This window comes from Metopolophium dirhodum, chromosome 3, assembly GCF_019925205.1.
Source record: "Metopolophium dirhodum isolate CAU chromosome 3, ASM1992520v1, whole genome shotgun sequence".
Classification (NCBI taxonomy): Eukaryota; Metazoa; Arthropoda; class Insecta; order Hemiptera; family Aphididae; genus Metopolophium; species Metopolophium dirhodum.
Genome location: NC_083562.1, coordinates 33469918 through 33485487, shown reverse-complemented (window position 1 = coordinate 33485487; position 15570 = coordinate 33469918). Strand labels below are relative to the sequence as shown.

The 15570-nt window shown below is 27.8% G+C and overlaps 3 protein-coding genes and 1 long non-coding RNA gene across 7 annotated transcripts; 3 read left to right on the top strand and 1 right to left on the bottom strand.

Annotated features, from left to right (window-relative positions):
• The first annotated feature begins 451 nt into the window (after nucleotides 1-451).
• Nucleotides 452-5679, top strand: LOC132941802 (PAX3- and PAX7-binding protein 1-like). 2 transcript variants are annotated; one of them, XM_061009979.1, is made up of 15 exons: nucleotides 452-818; nucleotides 881-1044; nucleotides 1119-1263; nucleotides 1953-2058; nucleotides 2121-2275; nucleotides 2351-2630; nucleotides 2689-2878; nucleotides 3422-3542; nucleotides 3598-3783; nucleotides 3888-4087; nucleotides 4506-4656; nucleotides 4723-4918; nucleotides 4975-5179; nucleotides 5250-5374; nucleotides 5464-5679. In XM_061009979.1, exons 1-15 carry the CDS (start codon nucleotides 638-640, stop codon nucleotides 5501-5503), a joined length of 2445 nt encoding a protein of 814 aa, XP_060865962.1. In that variant the 5' UTR covers nucleotides 452-637; the 3' UTR covers nucleotides 5504-5679. The 2 variants fall into 2 exon arrangements, with proteins under 2 accessions (XP_060865962.1, XP_060865961.1); XM_061009978.1 differs by having other exon boundaries at nucleotides 881-1050.
• Nucleotides 5680-7316: 1637 nt separating this feature from the next.
• Nucleotides 7317-8271, top strand: LOC132941354 (low molecular weight phosphotyrosine protein phosphatase-like). The gene has a single exon (XM_061009371.1). The coding sequence runs from the start codon at nucleotides 7714-7716 to the stop codon at nucleotides 8194-8196; it is 483 nt and encodes a 160-aa protein (XP_060865354.1). The 5' UTR covers nucleotides 7317-7713; the 3' UTR covers nucleotides 8197-8271.
• Nucleotides 8224-12642, bottom strand: LOC132941353 (vacuolar protein sorting-associated protein 33A). Of its 2 annotated transcripts, none has more exons than XM_061009370.1 (12): nucleotides 12516-12626; nucleotides 12253-12452; nucleotides 11967-12051; nucleotides 11755-11859; nucleotides 10898-11198; nucleotides 10722-10833; nucleotides 10077-10237; nucleotides 9823-9977; nucleotides 9601-9753; nucleotides 9316-9541; nucleotides 8561-8674; nucleotides 8224-8495 (listed from the first exon to the last, which is right to left on the bottom strand). In XM_061009370.1, exons 1-12 carry the CDS (start codon nucleotides 12615-12617, stop codon nucleotides 8395-8397), a joined length of 1815 nt encoding a protein of 604 aa, XP_060865353.1. In that variant the 5' UTR covers nucleotides 12618-12626; the 3' UTR covers nucleotides 8224-8394. The 2 variants fall into 2 exon arrangements, with proteins under 2 accessions (XP_060865353.1, XP_060865352.1); XM_061009369.1 differs by having other exon boundaries at nucleotides 8227-8495; nucleotides 12253-12433; nucleotides 12516-12642.
• LOC132941355 (uncharacterized) lies at nucleotides 8702-13800 on the top strand. Of its 2 annotated transcripts, XR_009664156.1 has the most exons (3): nucleotides 8702-8716; nucleotides 12860-13259; nucleotides 13594-13800. It is a non-coding gene; the product is annotated as an uncharacterized LOC132941355 (long non-coding RNA). The 2 variants fall into 2 exon arrangements; XR_009664155.1 differs by lacking the exon at nucleotides 8702-8716 and having other exon boundaries at nucleotides 12717-13259.
• The last annotated feature ends 1770 nt before the right edge of the window (nucleotides 13801-15570 follow it).

The window sequence follows — 15570 nt, the reverse complement described above, 5'->3', positions numbered from 1 at the left end:
TAAAGATAGTCTATACAGTATACTGTATACTATAAGTTATAGTCTAGACTATATTTAATCGTGACTGCATCTAAGATCATTTAATTAATCATATTAATTACAATAATTTTTAATCGATGTTTGTTCAGAGTATTTAAACTGAACTTGGATTCTCATATAAGTTAATTATTAATTAATATAGATATACAATTTTTATTGTACTTTATATATCACTCAAAAATATTCCTACTCGCCACCCCTTTAAACAAGCTTCAGATCCGCGATCCGCCCTTGAACTACGCTCAGAGATTGATGTATTTAAATTGTCTGCTGCTCCTAAAGATAATAAAATACATAAAATACAGCATTTAGGTTTGCATTGACCTGTATTAGGTATATTTTTATTATCTTTTGAGGGAATTTATTTTCTGTGAATTGGTCATTCTTGATATTGATTATGCTATCAACAATCACTTGAACCGTAATTTGTATTTGTATTTGTATAATCATACAATATACAAAATACAAATTCATGTATGAATTTTCTGAATTGTACCAAACACCATTAAATATTAATTACTTTACTGTCTTTGTGAAGAATAAGTCGTTAATTTTTATCTATAGTATTAAGTTTTGTTTTTTTAAAGCGTCGTTATAAATGGCTATGCAATTTAGGAAGCCTAAACGAAACCTACGTGTAAGAGACTCAGACGGTCTTCAGGACAATGAAAATGAAGAAAAAATGGATGTGGATACAGTACTGAAAATGCCAAAACCACTAAAAGAAAAGACAATAAAGAAAGTTAACACTTTGAGTTTTGGTGATGAGTTAAATGAATGTGAGTATTTTTTGAATAAACTATTAAATATTAATCATGGAGTAATAACTGTATTTCTTAAGGTGATGATGGCGAAGAATTCAAAGTTAAAAAATCATCATATAGTAAAAAAATAAAAAAGCAAATGAATAAAGAAAAAATGGGTAGAGATAAAGTAGAAAATGGCAAGAAATCCAAAGCTATTGCTGATACAATGAAACCTATTGTTGATGAAAAACAAAAAAATGTGAACGTAATTCATTGTTAAATTATATCAAATTCATAATTTTGTTTTATATTTTATTTGTTTAATATGTTTAGTCTGAACCTGTTGAAAAGGAAATAATGCTTACGGGCCGAGCTGCTGAAATGGCTGGCTATGTATCATCAGATGAAGAACCTGATTCATACAGTTCTTCATCTCATAGATTTTCTAATCCTGACCAAGTTAAAATAATATTAAAAAGTAAGAATTCGCTTATATATTAAAAACTGTTCGATTGAGGATTATTACAAGCACAAATTTAAAAACTGTAAGACCAAATTAAATAAATTAAGATAAAAGATAAACTATAGTAACTCGTAATGTGGTCTAATTATTGTTAAAAATATGAAAGCAATGTAATTATTAAGAGGGCCGATTCCGGTTTTTCATATTTTGATCTGAAATAAAAGCTTAGAATCGTGGTTTTTTTTTTAGGCATTGGGTATAAAGTTTGAGATTATAATATTGAAAAACATAGTTCAATGCGGCCTGAAGAATATTACCCTTAAATTTGATTGTTTCTACAGAACAGGATCATTATTACTGTAGAGTGTATTTTTGCGGACAAAATTACATTGGCACTGGGCGCCTTAAGCAAAAAAAAACACAATTTCTTTTTGAATTTGAGTTAAATGTTTAAAACTGCGTTTATTAAAATTTATCAATATTTTCAGCAGGTTGTCTTTAGTTTTTCCTTTGCTTAGAAAAACTATTAAGAAAATTAAAAATTACCTCTTCATAATATTGTTATTTAACAAATTAGCAAATAGATTATATTGGAATCATAAAAAAAGAGGAATAATCAAACCAAATATATTTAGAAGAAGGCAGAAATTTAGTTTAAAATTATATTGAATTCTTAATGAGTAATGTGATAATTTTACTTCCAGAAGGACAAATTCCCGACGCAGCATTAATTCATGCTGCTCGAAAACGAAGACAACAAGCACGTGATTTGGGAGAAGATTTTATACCAATATCTTCACAATCTCATAAGTATTTTCATAAAATACTTGTTATAGTCAACTTATATAAATAAAAATAAATAAATGCTTTAGTGAGTCAAAAGCTGAAAATGAACAAATTACTGGTCGACGTTTAACACGAGAAGAAGATGAATTAGAAGATAGTGATGATGATGGTATTATTGTTATGTCAGGAATTGTTAGTCAAGCTGAGGATCGAAAAAAAAGCTTACATACTACCATGGCTGGTAATTAAAATATTTAATTATACTAGTACTACATTAATACTATTTAAATGGTTTAAAATTATAAATTGAACTTAGATCACACTAACAACACTGAGTTTGAAGACCCTGATGAACTTGATGAAGACAATGATTGGGAAACTCAACAAATAAGGAAAGGAGTAACAGTATCACAGTTAGCTGCTGCTCAACAAGAATCTACCGGCATGAGTGTCCTGTACAACAATATGGTTATACAAGAGCAAGCTATGATTCCAATAGTAATGAGTCAAAAACCTCGATTCTCCGACTCGTACGCTCCACAAGCACCGATGACTACAATGAACTTAGATGATATCATAAATAAATCAAAAGAAATGTATATCATATGTAATAAGTTTATAGTTACAAAGTCTTATCTGTATTTTTTATTTCAGAGTTAGTGAGATGAAAAAAAATCAGAATCCAGATCACAAATATTTTGAAGATATGATAAACGAAATACCAGAGATTAAGAGTAGAAATGAAAAGCTAAAAATGAATGTTCCAGAATTGGCTGATTGTTTTCAGTTTTATCAAGATTTGCGTGGGTACGTCACTGATCTGGTAGAATGTCTTGATGAAAAGGTAGGGGTGTTTTCTAATTTTAGTGATGTTATTCAATAGACAGACTACTGTCAAAGAATTAATAGAATCATTTTTACTCTAGCAAAAAAAAAAAAATGTTAAACTATTAACTTTATTTTAGTGAATACTTAATATGTTGATATGGGTGTACAATTTACAATATACATTTTTTAATATAATAACAAAATACAGCAAATATTTTAATAATTACATTTTATTGTATTTTGTGAAAAGTATGATATAAAAAATTTTTTAAGCCAAATATTATTAATAATAATACCTACTAATGGATATATTTTTAGCGTGTATAAATAAAATCAATTATTGATTTTAATATTATTTTACTGTCTGAATAAGCTGTTATTATAATGCTCATATAAATTAACCTATAACTTTTTATTATTTACATATTTGTCTATTCTTGTTTATAATTTTATGACTTCTTAGATCAATTACATTACTCGTTAATGTCTTAATTACTTGTTATTATTTGTACTATACTACTATGTACTTTTGCCAACTAAATCAAATGATTTTAAATAGATTCCTTCACTTGTGGGATTGGAACAACGTATATCAAAGATGTATGAAAAAAGACGTACAGATTTGTTAGCCAGGCGTAGACAAGATGTTCGAGATCAAGCAGAAGAATCTTCAATAAATAGTAATTACTAATTAATATTATCTATTTAAAGATCTAAATTTAAACCTTCAAATAGAATTAGGAACTCCAACAACACATACAAGATCTGAAGAACAGCAAAGAAGAGCTGCAGAGCGTGAAGGTCGTCGTATCAGACGTATGAGAATGAGAGAAATAAAAGCAATTAGTAAACATGCTGATGGAATGTCTAGCGATGAAGAAGTTCCTGAAACAGATGCGTCAGCATTTAGAAATCAATTAGGTACAAATAATTTTATAAATTTTACTGGACTCCTTAATTATTGTAACAAATATTAATTACATTTAAAGATATTTGAATTTAATATGTGATTATTTTGTGTTTAGAGATTATTAAAAGTGACTCAAACCTGTTATTGGACGATGTTCTTGAGGAATTTGCATCAGTTGATTTAGTGTTAAAACATATGCTAGAATGGAAAAACAAGTACTTGGAAAGCTATATTGAAGCTTATGTAAATGTGTGTTTACCTAAGCTAGTGGGACCTTTTGTTCGTATAGAAATGCTTACATGGAATCCGTTGGAGGTATATCTTTTAGAAGTATAATATATGAACTTCAAGTTTTACAGTTGCAATCATACAGTAAAATTATTTATACCAAGTATTTGCTTTACATTCCCATAAAAAATGTAACACAAACATTTTTTTCAATAACAAAATGGATCATCTATGTAATCCATTTTGTGCAAGAAAAACTTGAGAACAATATTAATTTTAGTATACATTTTAAATATGTATTTAAATGTTCCAATATGTCTTACACATGAAATAATATAAATTCTTTTCTTTTAGTTGATGAAATTCCGTTTAATATTGGTTTTACTGTATTATACAATCCATAATATTATATTTATCGATTTTATAATGATTACATACATTTTGATAGAAATTAAACCATCCTATTTTCACGGCTGTTTATACATTGTATGTGTAATTTTTATAGGATGATCTGAAGTTGGAAGATATGTTTTGGTATAAAAGTATGCAAACGTATACAATGAAAGGAAATAATAATGTTGATCAGTTAATAAAAGATGTTGATTTAGAATTAATCCCTAAAATCATAGAAAAAGTTGTGCTCATCAAAATTGATCGTATGTATGCTTCCAAACATAACATTTTAACATTAAAAAAAAAAATGATTACTTTTTAATTTATAGAAATGGTTACAAGTCAATGGGATCCATTGTCATCAAAACAGACCAAACATATCTGTAGTATTGTTAAGCATATATTGGACATGTACCCAACTATTGATCCAGATAGTAAAATATTAATGATGTTGATGACCAATATAGTGGACAGAATACGAGATGCGGTTGATTATGACGTGTTTATTCCAATATCCTCTAGACAGTGAGTTAATTTAAACATTTATAAAGTCTATGATTTAAAAATATTTTTTCTTTCAGAGTAATGAATACTGGTCGTATGAATGTATTTTTTCAAAGACAGTTTAACATGGCTGTAAAATTACTGGGCAATATACTGACTTGGCATCGAATTATTGAAGACGTTGTTTTAATAGATTTAGCCATAAATCAAATACTTAACAGATATTTGTTAACATCTGTCCGAACGTTACAGCCACTAGAAGCTATTTTGAAAATTACAATGGTACATTTTTATTAACTTTTAATAATAGACACATTACATTTAAAACATTGAAAATGTTTAACGGTTTTAGATTGCTCGTATGTTACCTAGTTCATGGTTGTCATATGGAAACACTACCCCCAAAGAATTAACACCATTTTTAAACCAGTCGAAATTAGTTTCAATGGAAATAGATAAGTCACATCCACAGGCAAAGTATGTTGAAATATTTGTAATTTGCAATTCTAATGTTTGTTATATATTCTTATTATTCAAATTCAACAATTTGTTGTTTTTTTTATTAGGCTGGCCCTGGATAAACTCAATGAAGTTCTCAGACTATGACATTTCATTCTGATACACTCCATCGGTATATCATTTTTAATGACTAATGTACTAGAGAAATTTAAATATTAAAATTATAATACATACTTAATTATAGATACTTGTATTATCATGTGTAAATTATTACACTTTGTAACATTTTTATTTATACTATTAATAAAAATAATTTTCTGCTGTTGAAAAAGTGTGTTTTTCATTACTAACTTATTTTCCATTTAAAATGTAATTTTCACGTATTTTTTGGATATTTATACTGTTTGTTAAATGTGAACACAGTGTATCGCATTAAACAGAGTTTATAAGTAATTTTGTAAATTCTCAATAGTCTTCCAGAACACTGAGTGACATTTTTTATACATTTCAAATAAAACTATAATTTACATTTTTCCTAATCCAACACAGTTATTTGTACATGATTTATAATTTTAGACTCTTAATGTAACAACTAACAATGAATCTATTGATTTTACAATGATGTATATCATATTTTTATCTTTTGTGTGTGTTGTCACCTTTTGGGGCAGTAAAACAATTAGATTGTTTACTTAACCATCTCTTATGGTAGGAAAGTGAATCTAGTTGGGTATTTGGGGGTTCGAGAGTAAAAAATTCCCAGTAGTTTTTAAAAGCGTCGGGAAAACCGAAAAAATAAAGAAAAAGCCTTAAATATAAATGGTCGAATTCGGTTACAAATAAATAATAATATCTTTCTATCCAAAAATGAGAGGTTACTCACTGGCTAAACATAAAACCTCGATACCTATCACATACTATGTACGTCATTATATTATTTTTATATTAAAGTGAATAATATTATAATCATAAATAAAGTAAAATATTTAATATCTATATATTCTAGGGTACGGGCTACGATAAAAATCGGCGTGGATACTAATACAATAATATTAATATGAGATGTATATAAAATATAAATGTTCGTAACGTATTGTTTTAAATACTTCGCGCGAACCTAAGGTGTTGCCCGGCGCACAATATATGCAATATATAAGTACATATAGGGCGTTTAAGAATAAAAATATTTGCATATACATCACCCACTCAACAGGTTGGGTCTAACTTTTTTACTTTTTAAGTTATGGGATATTAACTTTTTTTTTTTTATCAAAACCGTACTATCACGCATTTGTTTGTATATTTTCAAAACTTTTCAACGTTTTGACGTAATTTTTTTTTATTTCAAAGCTATTTAATTGTCCCATCAACCAACATACGCAATTAAACTAGAAATGTGCTAATTATTTTTTATTAAATTAAAAAAGTAGAAAAAAAATGCATTTTTGAAAAGGAAACTGTGCATTATTCTAAATTCGAAACATAAAAATCGAATTTAGGGCGAGCAGTTTAGGAGTTATAGGTGTTCAACATTCTGATGAGCGGAGTGGTATGGTATAAATGCCTTAAGTCCGGAGCCCTGCTTATAACTCATAAACTACTCGCTCTAAATTCGATTTTTATGTTTCGAAATACTTAGACAAATATTCTGCTTGGGAATATGGAATCAAAACTCTATGTTATCATTCAAAAAAGTAAAAAACTTAAAAAATTATATGGATTAATAATATTTGGAAACATAATTTTTCAATAAAAACGTTGTTTTGTAAACGACTTGAAACCATGTAAAATAATATTTTCAAAAACATTTACACTTCTTGAAGTAATGAGTGTTCGATGATAAAAGAATCACTCTGTATAATATGATATATACATAATATATGTTTTATAATATTATAATATTATGATGTGATATTATCTACATCGTGGTCCAGTGTTTGGCGCAGTCGCAGTTCCTCGGCCTCCAACTCGTATCGTAATTTCGTCCAACTGTCGACGTCCCGAGCCCCGAGATGATAACGGAATTACGGAACCCACGGCCCACGGAGGTGAATCGTGATTCGTGATAACGTGAATGGTAAAAACACTAAAAATTATGTTCTAAAAGTCTATTACGCTTATTTAATATTTAGTCTATTAGGTAGTTCTATTTATTTTGTTGTATAACACCGATTTTACATTTATCATTACCTACCGATTAATATTGATCGTGTGAACAAAGTCAACGGTTAGTCTGATATCGTGCTGTGTTGTACTAACTCACTGCTGCCGTCTGTGGGAATCACCTTCTGCAGCAGAAACACACAGGCCACTGCGCATTTTGTAGTTTTTTTTTTCCGACCAAATACGATACAGCAATGGGCGAAAAGCGTAGTGTCATGTTCGTGTGTTTGGGTAACATTTGTCGATCTCCGATGGCTGAGGCTGTGTTTAACGAGGTGGTTACGCAAAGAGGTCTAGCAGACAAGTGGTACGCTGAAAGTTCCGGTACAGGGGGATGGCACGTAGGCTGTTCACCAGACCCACGGACAATGACCGTACTGAGAGACAACGGTATAAAATACAAGCATTCAGCACAACAGTTCAACTCGGAAGACTTGAATAAGTTTGATTTTGTTTTTGGAATGGATAAGAGTAATGTGGACTCTATCAATCGTAAGAAACCATCGGGCAAAACAAAAGCAAAAATATTTATGTTAGGGTCATTTGATCCAGAAGCAAGAACCTCCGGAAAAACTAATATAGAAGATCCATATTATGATACTGATCTTCGAGGATTTGAAAAATGTTTTCAACAATGTATGAGGTCTTGTCAAGCATTTCTGGACAAACATAATTAAATTATTTTTTTATATCTTTTATTAAATAATAACAATAATTATTATAATTGATAATAAATAGGTATTGAAATAAAATGCTGTTTTTTTTAAACTTATTAGTACCTAATTTTATTACTCTATATAATATGAATGATCAATGAATATATTAATATAATAATAAAATGTAAATTGTATACCTAAGAAATGAAATTGAATAATTTACTTATTTAAACTATTGTTGATTTCGGGGATTAATAATGACTTGATAAAACTATTGCCGTTTGTAATATTGGTGGTGGCAATTACATATTCAATAGTAGCTGAAAAGAATTTTGGAAATTAAACTTTTTAACGTACAAACATAAAATATGATTAGGCAACTTACAGTCTTCAAGTGATGATAAGAATCTGAGAGCAGATATTTCAGCAAATGTACATCCTCCAATAAAGAACACGAGCACAACTTTTTGAGAATCTACCAAAAAACTGTTATTAGTCGCTGTAAAAATAACAACAATTGTCAATTATTGTAAATAAAATAGTAAGTATTCAAATTATTACAATATAAATTTCATTGCTATTTTTGCCAATGACATTAAATTATTCCTAGATATTAATTCTATTGAGGATAGCCTGGCCTTCCCAGAAGATCTAAACCTCGATTTAAGCTCTGTTGCTATTTAGTCTCGTATGTTTGGCCTATCCCTCAACGTGTCCAAATGTACCTCCAGGTTTTCTCTACTTTCCACTTTAGCTATTTCGTTGATGGTAATTACCTCGGAATAACCTTTAATTCAAAGTTGATTTTCCACACTCGCATTCATACTATAACTTGTAAAGAATTTAAAACACTAGGGTTTTAGAAATTTAAATGCACAAACTTTAAGTATAGTAGGTTTTCAAATTAGGTGCGTGCATTTTATGTTTTTGAAATTTGTTGCATATGACATACTGCACATTGATTGTCCTCCACACCAAAGTCTAGATCATCAAGGCGAAACAAACCTATATTTTTTGCATAAATTAACCTCAAAACAAGTTGATGCAACTAAAAAAATTATTATCCAGCTGACTACCAAAGCTAGATTCTACTGTAATTAGAATATGGCCTATCTAAATAATAGTAAATAAATAAATTACCTTGATCAACATCAGAATTAACATGTTCTACAAAAGGTCCAGGTAGTAATGGCAGAACGTCAGACAATATTTTACTGTCTGACTTGGAAATATGTTGAATTAATCTAACACTCAGTGGAGCATAAATCCCATAAACATAGTTGATATCATCTGGATCTACTTCGCTCATTTCATAAACATCTAAGTTTAATAGACGGCGACAAACAGCATAACTTCTTGAATTTGCCTGTATCAAATGCTTGTTAAATTTAATTTTTTAATTTAAATTTTAAAAAGTAAATTTACTTGTATTTTAATGAGACCAGCATTTTCCAAATGGGTCATTGTTATAAGGTGTTTGAAACCATAAACTTGAATGATTTCTCTTTTATAATATTCCAAAGTTTTTTGTTTTAATCCTGAATTTACAGCAGATTGCATACATATTAATCGCAATACCTACAACATAATATATAAAATTTTTTATAAAATATTTGACCATGTGTATTATGAAGATGTTATAATTACCGTTATAAGATCAAATTTATTGGAAATCAAATCTTCTATCTGAGGTAATACTTTGTCGGACTCAATACCCAAAATCAGTTCTTGTTGTACATTTATTAAATCCCGAAAACTAGTTTTGTCAGTTAGTTCTTTAATTAGTCCAGCAACTGTGGTATCTAATCAACACATCAATTAAACAATAATATTTAGTCAATATCAAATATTCAAATATTCAATAAATAGCTACCAAGCAAAATTAATTATGGGATGATTACATGTAGACAGTTGTTTTTTTAGTGCCAGCATGTAAGGAAGTCTAGACACTAACTGTTTCATTTCCTGAACAGTTTTACCACTTCGATTTTCATCATATTCTGAAGTAATGTGTTTGGCTCTTTTACTTAAATTCATTAATACTGCATTAAAGTGTTTATTTCTATTTCAATACAATCAATAAAAATGTTAATGATGTTTATTCAACAAACTATAATCTTTATGTTTATAACAGTGTTTCCCAACAGGTAGTCGGCAACATTTTCTATTTTCATCATTTTTTTTTATCAAAAATATAAAAAACAAAATTCAATGTTTGCCTAGTATTCAGTAAATGCTTGAATATATATATTTATTTTATCCAATTTGAGGTTAAGTTAACGGTTGATAGCGAAGAGATGCCAGATAGTAATCATTTTAATCGGCGACCAATAATAATACATTTTTTTATAATTATTTTTGCTACCAACGTATGTAAGACTTATATTTTTATTTATTCTAAAATCTAAAATAAACTAATAAAAGTAGTCGTAGTTATGAGCTAAAAAAACCTGTAAAATTGCGATAATTTCTTAATTTTTAATTTGGTCCATAGTGTAAAAAAGGTGGGAAACACTGAATTATTGTAAATCCACTGAAAAGTATACCTAGTTTCAGCAAAAATCTCATCGTTTGAATTTAATACAATCTTTTTACGTGTTAACGTATTAACATTATCTTCTTCAGAAACAAATTTGTCGGCTGGTAATTCTACAGTACCTAAAACAAAATATGATTACACAACAATTATATAAATAAAATCTATTATTAAAAATAGACTTACAACAATCAATTCCAAAAAGCTCATCAATAAGTCCTTCAAATGTTAACTGAGTAGCCATTGGTGTCATTAAGTCTACAGAGCGGTCAATTAAAACAAGATGATCAATTGTTTTATAATTTCTGTTGGCTTTAGAATTAGCTTTGCGAGGTTCTAAACATATTTTAGATACTAATTCCCAAACTTGTTTAACAACAGGACCCTTGCCAGTTACGCGGCCAATGCGCCCATAAAGGTCTTCTAGACTAACGATTGCTTGTGCTACACGATATAAACATGTTGGATCATTTTCTAACGATAACTCCTAAAAATAAATAAAATAATTATAAACAACAAATATGAATATTAAATATACTGCAAAATATTTGTCAAATATATTCAATTTATTAATTTATGTGATTTAGTTATATTAAACACTTATATCTATCAAGGTTTGTATAAAAAAAAAACTGTTAAGAATAAAAATTAAGAGGATGTCGCACCCGTGTGTTGTCTCCGTCTTCACACTTCCGACATAGCAAATTTTCGTTCATTAGTTTCAATAGGGTGATGTCAGTTCTGATATTAGAGTGAATTAGCCTATTTTTAAAATTTTAGGTAACAACATTATTTGTGGTCTATTGTTGGTTTTTTATGATATGTTAATTTTTAAGTGAGTTATGAATATGTAAAATATTAATATTTGAAAATAACCTGCGGTCTCAATGTAAAATATTTCAATAAAAAAATGCTATGCTCAATATGTATACAAAAAAAAAAATTGAAATGATGCCCCTTCTTATAAACCTTGCAAAAGCAAACAATGTACAAGACACAATTTCATACAATTACGCTAATGACTTAAGAATTTAAATAAATACCTTGTAACAATCATTCATTTCCATTGACATAAGATCATTCTCCAAAGGAAATAAAAAACATCGAAATTCTTCAATGAGAACAAAATTTCCTAAAACTCCTTTTCTCTGAAAAATTATATTTAATTAACTAACCATTTTTAAAAGTTGATGTCAAGGATATAGGTAAACATACAATATAATATTAAATATCAAACCTAGTAATAAGAACTTACTTCTAAACGTTTTTCACATAATAAACTACGAGTTGGAACAAAAAATAAATGGTATTCCCTTTGTTTGAGATCATCTTGATTTTCCCTGAAATAATATATTTATTATTTTCAAATAACCTACAGTATTTACTATTTAGGCTTAACATTGTTAGAATTGTTGTTAGTTAAATATTATTTAATCATAGAAAATCAAAAAATATTGGTGAGATATACGTTCTTTAAGTTTTTTGAGTATATAACTCAATAATAACAGAATAATAGATTAATTGTAATGAAACACACATACTTGTGAATATTATCACATATCATATCCATGTGTGTTAAAAATGGCCTTGTGATAAATATGACATTTTTCACCTTTTCACGAAAATTACTTAACTTGCCAGCGTTTAGAATAAATACTTCTTTAACATCATGTTCTCGTAACAGGCTATATGTAGCTATCAAACCTATTGGTCTGGTTAGTCCTTCGTCCAAAATTATAACCTGCGTATTATTTTTTTAATTTCATAAAAATTATATCTCAGTAGTTCTTAATTAGTGTTTTACCTTAGGACCATCACACTTATCCAATAAGTAAATTAAATCTTTCGCTGCCCCCTCTTGGAGTAAACTAATATTTACTCGGCTACTGGTCAAATAGTTAGACATGGCAGACAATTATTTTAAATATGAGCATTAACTTCAAAATAATAAATTAAGTAATTAAGTAAATTAAGTAATTGTAAGACATTTGTATTAAAAGTAAAAACATAAAAGATTAATAATTTTTACTAAAAATGTATTTTTATTCTAATTTCTCAATGTGTTTTAAATATTTAAATATTAATATCGTGATTTCAGATTTATATAATATATTTAAAGTTTGTATCAAGTAATTTTCTTGTGCACAGGAACACAGTGCTCATTAAAATTAAACACACAATCGGCATCAAGGTGATAATGGATAATTTTGATAATATAAATTATCAATAACAATTTTAGCAGATTTTGATAACAATCCAGTTGGTGACACTGTTAACCGTATGCTTATGATTTTATTTTTTGAGATAAAATTTTTATTAAAAAAGTAAAGGTTACAAATTTGTTTGCAATCGCAAGGAAGAAAGAAGCTGAAATTTCATAAGCTATAAATCTTTATACATTAAACATTTTATTACTTCAATTTACTTTATAATCATGTTGGGTTTATCGAAATTAGCTCAGCCTATGGCCAAGCAATCCCTTCAAGTAATGTCCAAGAGAACAAATATTACTGTTAACGGTCCACCTCAAGTCAGAATGCCAAAATGGGTAAAAACTTTTTTTTTTGTATTGTAATTGCTTTATACTTACATAATACGTATTGTCTTGTTAAATATATTAATTGTTGAATGGATACAACTTAGATTTTGTATTTATTGTAATTTGTCGTATGTATGTGCAATGTGCTATTTTGTAGTTGAATCTTAAAAAAAAACACTACAATTAGGTAGTTATTTGTTTTTTAATGTAAGTCATCAATTTAGGTAATTAATTTGACTTAGATGGTACAAATTACATTCTAAAATACTTATTTATTGATATAATTTTGTTAAATTTTGTTAACAACTAATAATTGCAATTATTTCATTTTGTTTTTTTCTAGCAACAATTGCTTATTGGAGGTTCTGCATCTGGATCAATCTTGATCATACCTATATGGGTTCTGTATGACTTAAAGAGTCTTCCACGAGCATAATTACTTTACTTCATGTTTTTGTTGCATTATTATAAAATTAGATATGTACTATGTAAACATTTTTTTCTATAGAAATAAAATGAAATTGTAGTTGAAATACTACCAACTGTATAATATTATGTAGTTTTGATTATTAACTTTACCTAAAATTCTTATTTATATTTTTGGTATGTTCACTAAGTATAATAAAACTAGTTTTTATTTTTTTAGTTATTTAGATTAAATAATTTTAGATTAATATGTAAATGAAACACATTATGTAACTGATATTGTTACTTATTGATGCGATGCATACCGCCTCAATAAAGTTAATCTTAATTTATTGAAACCACAAATACCACTTAATATTAGTTCGTGTTATAAACATTTTTTTGAAAAAATTGTTTAAAAACAATTAAATTATTTCATAATTTGCTTACAAAAATGTTGTTCTGACTTCTCTCTACATAGTTCATTTTGTATATACTATTTATTTCTATAGGTAGAATAAGAAAATCTGATACTTTTCTACTTAACTGGCCATTATTGGGGTGATCAGAAATGTTGTTTAAATCAGAATTGGGGGGTCAAAGTTATAAATATTTGAAGTTTTAGTCACTCCCTGGCCCATACGCCTACCAGCTATGGTTTCTGAAATTTTTAATAAATAACACAGTATGTCATAGTTTTTCAGTATTTTCAAATAGAAAAAAAAAAACAATAATATTTAATTAAAGTTTTGCTATTTAGGAGTTAATTGTCACATCAAAAAAATAGTTACATATCCTAACCATTTTTTGGAACTCTGACATTATAATACATTAAAAATAGTATAGTAAAATAGAATATTAGAATGACTAAAAAAAATGTTAAATTTCCATAGGTATTATTATGTTAGAATATAGGGCATTATAGGCTACGGTTATGTAGGCATTAGGGACCCTGTATGCAATCTATGTAAGACGTACACTCAAGAGTGGACTGTGCTACTGTGCCCTTGCACAGTGGGAGCTAGTGTCATGTTATGCCCCCGGGCCGGTACAAAATAATAAACATGGTATAGTATAATTATTGTGGACAATTTTTTTAGAATGTCTTCTATTTAGAACATCTTGGTAGTTGACCAAAATCATGATCCTCTCCGCCCAACAAAACTTTAAATACTTATAACTATAGAGCCCACACGTTATAGCATAATAGATTATTTTTTAGAAAGCTCCTGGCAATGCTTTTCAAGTACAACATATTTTTCATACTTCAAAGGGAATTGATACATTTTTAATTTTGATAAAAAAAATAAATGTTGAAACCATTTGAACTACTAAAAAAATGTGTAAGTGAAAAAGTAACAGGACATAACAAAATTATCAAGTGTACCTTCAAGAGTTTAGAAAGTCACTGTAATGGATGTGTTAAATTTGAATTCAATGATATAAAATCATTGTATATAAAAAATTATTCTGAGCAAAGACTGGTCCGAGTGGTCTGTCAGCCTACAATATTACTATTAGGCATTGGTACAAAAGTAAGTTAATTCATTTTTTGCCAAAAAAATTACATTTGAAAATGTCTGTCATTGTGTGTATAAAATATAATAATATACTCTAAAAGTTTCATATACCCTCGAATAATATTTTTAAATTATAACTAAACCTGTTTTTTGGTTTTAATATGTAATTTCGTCCAAATATAAACTTTTGTATATAAATGTGTATAAAATATATGTATTTATATATTTTTAGATTGGTTTGTTACAGTATGAAATATGAACTATTTATGAGAATCCTTGTTTTAAATTGATAAAAATTAAACATTTTTATAATTTTTCAACTACAAAATAATTTGAAAAATGTCAAAAATTGAACTTTAAATTCTTATAAAAAAAACCGTTCATATGGATCTCAT

Bases quoted from the DNA above. Each gene is read 5' to 3' on its own strand.
- LOC132941802 (XM_061009978.1), top strand. From the start codon at position 638: ATGGCTATGCAATTTAGGAAGCCTAAACGAAACCTACGTGTAAGAGAC. The intron at 4,657-4,722 runs GTATGTATGCTT...TTTAATTTATAG, and splicing joins TGTGCTCATCAAAATTGATC to AAATGGTTACAAGTCAATGG. The intron at 5,375-5,463 runs GTATGTTGAAAT...TTTTTTTATTAG, and splicing joins AAGTCACATCCACAGGCAAA to GCTGGCCCTGGATAAACTCA.
- LOC132941354 (XM_061009371.1), top strand. From the start codon at position 7,714: ATGGGCGAAAAGCGTAGTGTCATGTTCGTGTGTTTGGGTAACATTTGT.
- LOC132941353 (XM_061009370.1), bottom strand. From the start codon at position 12,617: ATGTCTAACTATTTGACCAGTAGCCGAGTAAATATTAGTTTACTCCAA. The intron at 12,052-12,252 runs GTATGTGTGTTT...ATATTATTTCAG, and splicing joins ATATGTGATAATATTCACAA to GGAAAATCAAGATGATCTCA. The intron at 10,238-10,721 runs GTATACTTTTCA...GTATTGAAATAG, and splicing joins GAGATTTTTGCTGAAACTAG to AAATAAACACTTTAATGCAG.